At 40.9% G+C, this 12,273-nt stretch overlaps 1 protein-coding gene across 6 annotated transcripts in view; it reads left to right on the forward strand.

The window, feature by feature from the left end:
• WWC2 (WW and C2 domain containing 2) overlaps positions 1-12,273 on the forward strand; it is a 104,986-nt gene that overhangs the window by 66,904 nt on the left and 25,809 nt on the right. For all 6 annotated transcript variants that reach the window (XM_040601361.1, XM_040601273.1, XM_040601602.1 and 3 more), the window contains exons 9-12: positions 398-640; positions 5,072-5,161; positions 6,910-7,523; positions 11,089-11,212. In XM_040601361.1, coding sequence (XP_040457295.1) covers positions 398-640; positions 5,072-5,161; positions 6,910-7,523; positions 11,089-11,212 — 1,071 coding nt within the window. The remainder of the gene's footprint in view (positions 1-397; positions 641-5,071; positions 5,162-6,909; positions 7,524-11,088; positions 11,213-12,273) is intronic.

The following is a 12,273-nucleotide window of genomic DNA, read 5'->3' on the forward strand; positions in this document are numbered from 1 at the left end:
CACGGTCGCTGCTCTTTCTGAGGAGCAGCTGGCCTCCAGCAGCTTAGGAGAAACCCATTGTGCTCCTCGATGGGTAAAGCATAGTGCCGCTGCTGTTACCAGACAGATTGCTTTCGCTAAAACTTTTATTAACATTACGACTTCTCCTTCAACTCGGCGTTGGAACAAGAGCGATTCATTTTTAACAAATAGGGATATTGAGGTTGGACTGGATAGGTGGCTTGCTTTTCTGGTGTAGTCCCATTCTTGTGAAGCAAAACTAATTAAAAAGTTAGAGCTTTCAGTAGGAAAATGTTGTTATATCCTGATACTTTTCAAAATACTCTTAATGTTTCTCTCTTTCCTGGCATTTGTGAGCTGTGCTGGGCTCAGACAAATCTGCTGTGTTTTGTTTTAGCATGGCTAACTTGAAGATTGAACTCTCTAAGCTAGATACTGAAGCCTGGCCTGGGGCACTGGATGTGGAAAAGGAAAAACTGATGTTAATCAATGAAAAAGAAGAGCTTTTAAAGGAACTCCAGTTTATTACACCACGCAAACGTACTCAAGATGAGCTAGAGCAGCTAGAAACAGAAAGGAAGAGGCTTGAAGAAGAGCTGCTGTCTGTAAAAAGCACACCCAGTCAAGCACTTGCTGAAAGGTAAGGGCTTGTCTTTTGCTAATACTAAATGCCATTTTCTGCAATCTAACCTTTGTACTTGTTGCAGACCCTGAACTATGCCTTGATGGGCTGTTTTCCTTCAGTAACTGTTCTATGTAGATCTTAATTAAATTCGTTATTAGCCCACTGGGCAGAAACACAAAGAACTCTTCTGTACGGTGAGAGAATGTGAACACCCTGTATGTGCTCTGCGATATCGGTTACTCTGTGTTTGTTACCAGCATGAAAATGCCTGCAACAGATGTTAAATAACTGAGGAATGTCAACATACCAGCAGGAGGGCAATGCATCATTCACTCGTTTCTGATAATAGCTGTAAACTATTTGAACTCAGGTTACAAAGATTATCTTGATTGTTGCAACATCTGAAGCCTTTCATTGTGAGTTTTATTACATACAAAAATGCAACCAAAAGAAAAGCAAGGAAAAAAAAAAAAGTTTAGTGGAGAAGTGTAATTGCTGCAGACCTTTCCTAACTTGCTGCTACCTAACTGGTAACTGAAACAACTCCCGCAATAAATTGTTTGAGCCAGATTCAGAGTTTGAGAAAATCAAAGGCGACTGTCACAAATGGACTTTTCATCAACTGTAAATGGAAATAAATTTATGGGCACCTCTAGCACACATAAAATGCAATAAACACAAAATGTCATTGTGTGTATCAGTGTAGTATGCCTTATTGAAGTAATGCAATCAGCATTATAAGCCTTTCCCACTTCTCTCTGCTAGGAAACACCTGCTGTTGCTCCAGTCTCACTGAATGGCGAAATTCCTGTTAGTGGCATTAGAAGCTGGGTCCTAAATTGTAGCTGAGTAGTGAGGAAGCTTTTTTTGTTTACAAAGTACGTATATGTGTATTAGGCATGACTTTTAAACATATTTGTACACTTTATAATAATTTAAACTGCATCATCTCGATAATCCAGATGTGGTTTAGAAGGGTTACGTCCTACTGGAACTGTGTTTTTACAGGAGAAGTAACCCGCCTGTGTTAGTAGTATCTGAAGTAGCATGGATCTGTTGCCTTCTGACTTTTGTTAGTAAATGGAGAACAAGGGGTCAATAAAAAAACCACATTCACGAATAAATAAATTGTATCTAAGATTTTGATAATATGCTGTTGTAACAGCTAAATCTTGACACATGCTGTAAAAAGGCAGCTGGATTTGATTGTTTAGTGCCAAAGAAGATTGTGCACCTGACTGTTTCCCTATATGTGTCAGATGCCAAACTTGGAGTGCCAAGGGCAAGTAAAACTGTCTCCCACTGCCAAGAACAAACGAAATGGCAGATTTTTTTTTCCAGGTATAGTGACACAACTAGTTGTTAGAGCTTAATTTTTCCCCTCTTTATTTTCTTCAGATCTTTTTCCTTTTGATTTTTGTTCCTGAAAACGCAGATTATTTTTTTTTTCGGAGGTTGCTGTAAGATTTTGTGTCATGCACTGCTGGTTGAACCATTTATGGTTGCTTCTGGTTTGCTTTTTTGCTATTCAGTGAATTTCTACCTGCAGCCGTTTATGATATTAGAACAGTCTCCCTTTATGACTTCAGGGCACATCAATACTTTCATACCAGCCTATTATGAGGATTGTTTCTGATGTGTCTGCTATAAACATGAAGAAAATCTTCATTTTGTAGAAGGATTCAGATGGTGAAACTTCTCCTGAAATGTTTATTTGAGGGAAGGAAACACTTAGTTGTATCAAATCAAGCATCAGCATTTTGTTTCTTGGAGGAGGGGAAGAGTCTTCTCTCCGTTATCGGTGGAGGAGCCTCGCCATCTTCAAAGTGCTGCACTGTTGCATTACTATGGTTCTTTCATGAAATCTCATCAATACCTTAGATTTCCAGTGTTTTCGCAGGTACTGATAATGGAGCAACAGTGTAAGAAGCTATGGGTTGTGTCTGAGCTTGACATGAGGAGGGGGTTTTGGTTTGATTTTGGGTGGCTTTGGTTTTTTGGTTGGTTTGGTTTTGGTGTTTTGGGTTTTCCTTTCAGGACTTTGTAAAGGGGGAAGAAACAGAATCGTAGAATCATTTAGTTTGGAAAAGACCCTTAAGTTCATTGAGTCCAGCCACTTCTTCCTCCTGTTCCTTCTCCCACTCCTTTTTCCCTTTTTCTTCCTCCTCTTCCTCTTTTTCTTCCAGTTTTTATTTCTTCTATTCTTTTGCTGAACACTTCCCCCTGATTTTGTTCGTCTTCGTACTCTTTCCTATCTTTCACCTTCCTGTGCTCTTCCCCCAGGTCCTCTTTTTCCCGTCTTACCTTTATCCAGATCCTCCTCCTTTTCTTCAAATTCCTCCTCCTCTTGCCTCCTGTTGCTTTCTCCTCCTCTTCCTGTTGGAACTTCCAGGGGTGATTTCATCATCTAGCTTGTGTCTCTAACTATGGCTAACATCTTTCTGAAATGTATGTACAGGTATTAATACTACTATTTTTAATTACTAGTAGATCAAATTACATCCAGGAAAGAATTTTTTTCAGGAGCTCAATTCCATGGGTTAAATTACATTTTATCAACCTCCTTAAGATAATAAAGAAAAACAAATTTTGCTTGTGCTTTGGAGAAAAACACCACCACCACCACCAAACCTTTTAGTTTAATAGTACAAATTCAGTGGAATAACTCCAGGTATCTGTTTTGAGGGCTCCAGTCAGAGTTCCTAAGTTGTTAATTTTCTTTCTTGCCTTTTACCATTAGTAGTTGAACACATACAGCAATTTTTGTGCCTCTTCCTTGATAAATAAGATAAAATGATAGTTCACTATTGAAAAGCCACAAAAGAGCTAGTGAAGGGCACTCCTGCTTGGGAAAAGCAGGACAGATGAGGCTTTAAAAGACAACAGAAGGCACTGATAAATACTAAAACGGTAGGAAAGAGCATCTGATACCATAGATGAGCATCATTCTTGGTTTGGAAACCTGTCTTCGTGAGCAAAGAGTGAAGTATGATGTATGCTTTTAACAGTCTTAGCAGGTATTGGCAGATGGGCGCGTTGCTGCGGTGTAAGAGCACACGCAGCGTAGGCAGCGGAGTGGAAGTTCACACCCTGGCTGACCTCAGGGTAACTTATTCACCTTTGCATAACCCAGATTTGCTCGCTGAATAAGCATGTGTGTAAGCAAGTGCTTTTCATGCTTTGCTGAATTGAGGACTTAATGTCTTTTTTACTGGTATCTGACACTCAAAGAGAGTGAATTCTGGGAACTCCCAAGTATTTCATTCAGTTTGCGTAAGAAAGCAATGGTGGATTTTGGGGGTTTGTTCTTTGAAGTGTTCTCTGCATTTGAATTTTAATTTATACATCCTTGAAATGTCAGAAGGGCCAAAGGAATACTTCTGAGAATGAACATCAACCCTTTTTTTAATTATTTTTTTTTCTTTAAGTAGGGGAGGTAATTTCTTGTCTTTCAGATTAGTTGCTTGAGAACTTGTGACATGTATCAGTTGACTGAGCAAAGGCTAAAGGAGAATATACTAATCCACAGCTACTGGAGGGTTTTAGCTGAATCCTCTGAGGGAAAGCAATTTATTTGGTGTTGTAAATAGAGTGATAAAAGGCAATTATAAAAGGAAAAAAATCACCGTAAAGGTTAGTGAATCCATTCTGCTAGGAGCCAGCCAAAAGGAATGGGAGAGTTCCACCATTTGTGCATTTAGAGCTACACTGGATGACAGTGCAGGAGGCAAGAAATCCTTCTTTTTCATAAAGGTGAACCTTGGTAATGAGCATTACAATGCTGTGCGGCTCTGAGGTGATGACAAAGCTGGTGGGGATGTAGAAACCTTTACCAAAGTAAATACGGTCCTAAATATGGTCCACCATCTCGGAACCTTGTGCTTGAATGCTGCTTTGGTTTACTGGACTTTGTCTCTCTATGAAGTCTCTGAAATCAAAGGGAGTACTTTAATTTTAAACTTCCTGCAGCGCTACCTCAAGTTCTTGCATTATCAGAACTAATTCTGCTATCGGTGTTCTTTTGGGTTTTTTTTCTGAGACTATATTAAGTGAGGAGCCAGTGTACAGCATGGCTTTTTAAAACCGTAATAGTGCAGATCTTACTTTCCTGAAGTCGCAGCTATTTTCCCAGCGCTCGTCTGTTCCTCTTTTATTGGGTGCACGTTCCCCCTTGGTACAGTGTGAATGTACTGACACTCTGCTTGCTTGTACACTCAGCAGGTTTGTTACACTGCTTAGTATTCTGCAGATAAAGTCGCTCTGCTGAGGTGGTTAGGGTTTTACGATAGAACCGAGAGCTTAACACAGTCTGTTGGATTTTAGTAGTTGGCAACCAGTTGAAAATATGAGGGATCTTCACTTTGTTTCTGCCTTATCTATAAAGTATTTTAGCCTCCAGATTATTTTTTAATGCTTTGCTTTACTTATATGTACCTCTTTTTCCAGATTGAAATTGGAGGAGAGAAGAAAAGAGTTAGTACAGAAACTTGAAGAAACTACAAAGTTAACTACTTATTTGCATTCACAACTTAGGAGGTGAGACCGTACTGCATAATGTAAAACCTGTTTTCAGCAACAATCTGGTGGACTTGGATGTCTCAACTTCATTCTTAGGTTTTTCTCTTAGTTGGAAGCTGAACAAAATTTGTTTAAGTAAGAAAATGCAAGTGTAATAGCTTCAAGCATTTTGCCATCATGCAAACCTGGTGTACCTTTATCATTTCAGTAGGCACTCAAGACTGGATGGAATGGATTTTTTGCACAGCTTCCATAATTAAGCAGGCAGACATTATTTCGCTTCAGTGTAAATTCTCTAATCGGTCATATCTTCAAAATCCTGTCACTGAGGAGACCAATTGGTTTCTCAGAGTTCTATCTAAAACGAGTCATTAGAACTGTAATCTTTATGATAACTGGAGAGACTTAATGAGGACCTGTATGCATATAAAATACGTGAGTAGTTGATTCTGGTTTTATTCTTCCACACTGACTTACTCTTTCTGTAGACAGAAATGTATCCTCAGCAGGATGGGTTGTTTTTTTTTCCTGACAGTCATTGATTCAAAATCTGACTGGGTTTATGAAATTCATAGTGATAACAAAAAAGCCATCAGTTACAGCAACTGTGAACTCAAACTCACTGCTCTGATGGGAATTCTAATATTTTATGATACATGTAACTGGTCCTGGGGAAGAGTTTCTCTCACATCTGGACCCTGGGCTACCAAACCATGTGTCCGTTGTATTTATGTACAAAATCCTTAATTTCTTGCATAACCCAGTTGGATACAGCAAAATGTTTACAATTCTCTGAGAAATCAAAATGGGAGTTTAAGAGGAAAAATGTTTTTAAGCATTCTGTAGAGGTTGTCTCACAATAAGCCACACCGTCCGAATTCTGGGATCTAGGCTGGCTTAGCTATTTCAGACATCTCAGCCATATCCCATAAACTGCATCTTGGTTGGTGATTAGTTAGGGAAAGAGCATTTTGTGCTCATTTGTTTGGACTTTGAGGAGTCTCTTTGTCCTGTTGAAAGCAGTTTTCTAGCCCAGTGGCAAAACTTTTAAAGTTGACAGCTCTCTTACTGTTCAGTACACATTTTTTTAAGTGTTTCAAAAGGGCTGCATTATTTTTCCTGATGCTTTTTTCCCAGCAGAGTTATCCTGAGCCAAGGCAATGACACACAGTTTCTGAGGCCTGGCAGAGCTCCTTATCTCCCGTTATTAACAGGAGAAGATCACATGTAACGGCCTTTGCCGTGCTTGGGTAGCTGGATTTCCCGTGCATGTAGGGTGTGTGTTGTCATATGTATGTGAACAGTTCTGCTCTAAGCTGTCTGCTTCTAGTTGCCATCTCTCCCAGGTTTGTGGGCAGAGGGCAGGCTGTATGAACTGCTGCAGAGGTGGCAGCACTCCTCTGCTGCCATCACCTCCCGTCACATTGACCCCACGAGTGCCCACGTCAGCGGAGCAGGTCTTTGAGGGAATATAGCGGCTGAGAAAGGTGCTGTTACTGCTGGACCGGTTTGTCAAATCTGCAGCCTCCTCCAGAAATAAAGGGGCTTTGGCAACAGGCCAGAAGCTGGATAAATTGCCCTGGTAGCGTGCAGGTTGGGTACACTGACCTCAGCCAAGAATGGGTGCTTAAAAACCATAACGCCCCAAGCAGCATTCAGTTGTAAATTGTTACAGCGCGGCTCCAGTCAATCTTCCCTCTCCTTGTACCGTGTCCCGCTGGTTTAGTTTAGTAACATCGGTGTACGTGTTTGTGCTTTCTTTGCAGCCTGTCAGCTAGCACGTTATCTGTGTCTTCAGGGAGCAGTTTGGGATCTCTGGCATCCAGCCGGGGATCTCTCAACACATCAAGCAGAGGGTCGCTAAACTCGCTCAGCTCCACGGATCTCTACTATAACCAAGGCGATCAGATAACAGATTTGGACTATCTGTATAAACTTGACTTCATGTTGCAAGAAAAAAGTGGTTACATTCCTTCGGGGCCGATCACTACCATTCACGAAAATGAAGTGGTCAGTTCCCATGGGAGACTGGGTTACAGTGACTCTCCTTCAGCTGCAGACCATCCCAAATTGACTGAACCTCCCAAATCTGTGACATCACTGTCTTCCAGATCCTCGCTGTCCTCCTTGTCCCCCCCAGGGTCCCCTTTGGTTTTAGAAGCTGCATTTTCGGTGTCGGCTCAAAATTCCCCTCTGCATCACCTCGCGACGGACTTTGAAGACTGTGACCTTCTGGGTGACTTTGCAGGCATTAGTCTCTGTGAGAACCAAATATTATTGGACTCTGAAGCCAGAGCAGCGTCTCGGATTTCTACAGATGATAAAGATCTTAATGAAGGCATTAGGCAGCCTCTGCCTTCTCTACATGAAGGAAGTTCAGGTAATAAAAAAAATCTAATATCGCATATACATGTAACGGGAAATTTTGGAACTTAACGGCTGGCTTTTGCACAGGGAGGTACCTCACGTAGCTGAAGACTGCCTGGGTCAGCACACGTTTGCCATGGTGGGCAGTCAGACATTTTGAGGGACATTACGTAACTTCTAGTTTTGGCTGCGGAGAGCTATGATCACCCTGATTCCATCTGTTTTTCCATAGCCATCTCAGAAGGCAAGTTCATGTACTGCAGGTCCTGTCATGAAAAAATAACAGAAAAACCTAATACTGGATCTTGAAGACACGAAGGATGCGTGGTGTTCCTAGGTTTTGTCAGGATGTATGGGGATAGAGCAAAAATACCCTCCGGTGGCTTTTGGTAACTTGAAATCAGATGCTTTGTTTCTCACTGAAGAATAAGGTACAAACTGACATCCTCAGTAGAAGAGATTTCTGGACTTAGGAGTTGGAATTTTTATGTGTGTATGTATACCTAGTTATTTGAACCTGCTGTCGCTGAAAGATCTGCGGCTCATTTTTTATGTGAGTTGAGAAAGTGACCACATGCCATGTAAGTTACAGTGAGACTTTCCCCGTTATTAACATGGATTTCAAAGCTTTTAGCTTTTTATCCGAGTTAAAACAGAACTCCTAAGCTAGTCTAGGCTCCCCTGGCAGCCTGTGGGTAACTTCCAAAAGGATAAGTCATCTTGTCCTAAAGCATACTTCTCTTTAAGGAAGATGGGATGAATGACCCTGTAAGTTATTGAGGTATCCTTAGTAACTAGTTAAAGTTAACTTTGAGATGGCTGAATTAGGTGTAATGAATTCCACTTCTAGTCTGCATAAAAGCCGTGCAGCGTACTTGGTTGTCTTATCTTGTCAAAGCCCTTGGCAGAGTCAGAACTTCAAAAATCCCAGCTGTCAAGAATTGACAGCTTGTCCTCAGTCCTAGAGCGTTGCCTTTTGGTAGGATTGAAAGTACGTTGCGCTTTCTCTCACATTTACTGACTTCTTGTAGTGTTGTTCTGTGTCATTGTCTTTAAGTATACTGCAAACCATTTTTGTATTACGCCGTGACTCTGTTTTCCCAAGGAAAGAACGGAGAGAGCCAGATTTCTGCTAGCACTGGGCACTGGCCAGCCCTACTGGAAACCTTACCAGCACCCAGCATTCCCAGCTCCACGTTTCTGGTCCTGAGTTGATAGTGAAGATGCTAACCAATGTCAGTGTCTTTAGTGTCTTAGTTTCAACCTAGCTCTCTAGAGTGCTGGATTTGTTGCCAGGCTCTCCCTGTGCCTGGAGTTTGCCAGTTCTTAATAGAAGTACCTAAACATGTTGATACATACGTATATCTTAATGAAAAAAAATTGCTTTTATAGGTCTGTAGACATAGATACCTCGAAGAATTGTTGTAACGTCTGTTGGTCAATTAGATCAGCTTACTGCAGCCCTGTAGTAATTTCAATATTGACCAGAGCAATGTGGCACCAGAAATGTATGGTATACGCAGGACAGGATGGGAGTCCCCCCTCTGTTCAACTGTGCAGAAAGAAGAAAAGAAATTGACTGATGTCCCAATGGTCTGAACCTGTGAAATGGGAAGTGCAAGAATATGGAAGGGGGTTTGGGGTGGAGGTGGGTCATTTTGTCCTTCGTCTTTTCAGTATAGTGGAACACAGTAGTTCTTTTGCTTTAGAGCCATATGTGAAAAATAATTACTTCTCCAGCCCGTATTGCAGCAGTATGTCCTTCCCAAATCAACCACAACTTTTGGTCTGTCTGATCTTGCAATCTGGCTGCAACTCATCTAGTCTAAGAACTGAATTTAAAATGGCTTGGCATTTGGGAACACACAGGGCCATGAGGAATCAGAATTATTTGTTTTAAAAATTATTTCTTTAGACCGTTATTTTCAAAGGCATCATGTGGTTGTCTAACACTTTCGAGCTTTCTTTTTTTTTTTTTTTTTTTTTTTTTTTGAGGACCTGTAATTCTGGGTATGTGTCAGGGTGTCCTTTAATTCTGTAAGTAGTTATGGTTTTACAATACAAATTCATCCTGTGATTCTTTATGCTGCTACTTCCTCGTGTAGTGTCACATATAGGATACAAATGGTCTTTAAAACTGTATGAAGGCTGCCAAAGCAAGCACTCCAATTTTGAAAAGCCAGATGTTAATTATGCTCCAGTACCTCTCGTTTCCACAGTAAGACGGGCCTCATGGTGAGGCTTCAGTGCATTAGCAGTGAGACACAGACCTGGGGTCGGTTCAGTATTTCTACTCCAATTTCATTCTTGGAGCTGCGATGCTGAATTGGGAAGGTTGTCAGCAAACTCAGCCAGAGGCATAAAACCTGCATGAGGAAAAATTTCAGCCCCCACACTCAAGTTTTACAAGACTACAAATGTGACAGCTGCTGAATCTTAACTTGGAGGGAGGTAAACGTGCCTGAAGACAGCGTAGCTGGTATTTTCATGTAATAATCTGCGTGGACTCTTTAAATGCAGCGCTCACCTGCCTCTCTGTCTGTTTCTGACTTTTCTGTACAGGTGAACCATACAGATATTTGCTCCTCTGCACATGCCCCCGCTGTCAGAAACCAAGTTGGAATATCGTGTAGTTCTTCCACAGTCAGTCTCTGTCATTGTCAAAGTCAATTCAGGCTGCTGTGGTAATTCCTAAGGGTAATCAATAAATCATGTCATCACCTTCACCCCTCACGTGGTGGGGGGGAAGGGGAAGAGCACTTCATCATCAAGGAAAAAGCATTCTTACTGCCATAAATAAAAGCACAAATGCAGCAATCAGTCATCTAATCTGAAGCCTTAAATTTTAAACATCTTAACAAGATGTAAAGTCACGATTCGGGTGGGGATGATCATGCATACCAATATCCTCACCCCCTGTCAGATGAAAGTCCTGCGTAGCCCTCAGCTCGCTGTGCCGCGGAACGTGGCTTTCCGCGAGCGCTGCTGCTTCGCTGCGTGACGGTACCATGTGAATGCGAGTCGGAGATTAAGGCTAAATAGTAGTTGATAGTAAAGAGAGCTTGTAGCATAAAAAGGTTTTTGATGATAGTAAACCAGAGGTGGGTTGTTGTTTTTTTTATTTCTAGCAGTTAAATCGCTGGGTAGAAGGGTGTGTGTCTGACTTCTGAATATTTCATGAACAGTAGGCAAGCGCTTTTCATGTAGCCAAAGTGTCAGTACAGTGCAGAATGTGAACATGGCAAATACAGGTGTAAAGACCAAGATGACGAGGGTTAATAAGACAATGAAGGATAATAACTAGCTCAAGAGATACCGGTGATGAACTAGGTGTCTGTATCTCTGGGAAGAAGCAATAGTTGCACGTTACCGAGTTTATCAGTTTGGTTATAGCCCTAGCCAGACTACGTGGTGACAGCAGTACAGTCTCAGAATGTTGAATGATGTGAAACAAAACTACTCGGTGATGCTGAGTTAAGGGTCACCACTTTCAGCTTGACAACTTTCTAAACGATGCGCTTCTCTCTTTCTGACTATTTATCTCTAGGAGTAATTTTCATTCTTCTTTCTTTCTGTAGGTGTTGGCTTACCGAGAAGAACAGCTGGTCACCTGCTCGAGGAGAAGACAGCTTGTGTATCTGCTGCCGTGTCCGATGAGTCTGTAGCTGGAGACAGTGGTGTATACGAAGCTTCTGTGAAACAGTAGGTTTGAGAAATAATGCAAGACTTCCCACCAAGAATTTAAATATATCTATAAGCAGTTACATGATACCGACATAAGTAGTTCGTCAGTCTTGCCATTTCCATAAATATTTTGTACTTTCATACTGAAAGGAAGGCACATTTACCAAACAGTGAAGTTTGATGGTTTTTTTTTTAAGCTAATAAATTTGCATCAGTGTGCTTGTATAACTTGGTTGAGTGGCATTAATATGCTACCTTCTAATCTTGGTGAATTTTATTTATTTTATTTTTTCTTGCTAGGAGTGTTCCTAGGAGAAAAGCTAGATTTAAACTACACGGGTTCTGCCATGTGGCTGTATTAACTCTACTCAGAGTGACTCTTGTTACTCCTTGGGTTTTTAGGTACAATCTTCAGATTGCATAGGAGTTCTCTTTAATATTTTCTTTTTTAAAAAAGAGGTTATAGGAAAGATAAGAAAATCCTCAGTTGTAATGTTGATATAAAAATAATCCAGGTTAGGGGTTTAATGCTCATGCTTCACTGTGGTGAACAGGATGTAAGAAATGTATTTGCTGCTGTTGCTTTTTGACAAGACGTAACTTCTACAGGATTCTGTGTACTAGTTTATACAGTATTGTCTGTTTTCTGGCAGTGAGAACAACGAACTTCAGACTGCATAATCAAGACTATGTCAAACTATAAGAGAAAGCAAAATCTTTCTTTATTTTTCACCTCAGTTTTGGCAAGTTGTTGACGCTAAGAATTTTTTTTGTCCTTTTGAATATTGAGGGAGATGTTTTAGCAGGATGGTTACGAAGATGTAGACACATGTCTTCTGTTGCCAGCCTAAATGCCTTTCTGTTATGACAGGTAAAGGTGCATTATATATCATAAATGGGTTTTATTGGCCTCTGATGAAATTACTTCTACTTGTCAAGCCTTTCAAAACTTAAAAGGTAATAAAAATAGATGAGACCAAATAAAAAGAAGCTCAAATACAAAAGGGACTTCTCCTGAAGTGATACAACACCCATTCAATCTGACCTTAGGTCATGGACCCGTATTTCACCCTGAACTC

Source organism: Falco naumanni, chromosome 1, assembly GCF_017639655.2.
Source record: "Falco naumanni isolate bFalNau1 chromosome 1, bFalNau1.pat, whole genome shotgun sequence".
Lineage (NCBI taxonomy): Eukaryota > Metazoa > Chordata > Aves > Falconiformes > Falconidae > Falco > Falco naumanni.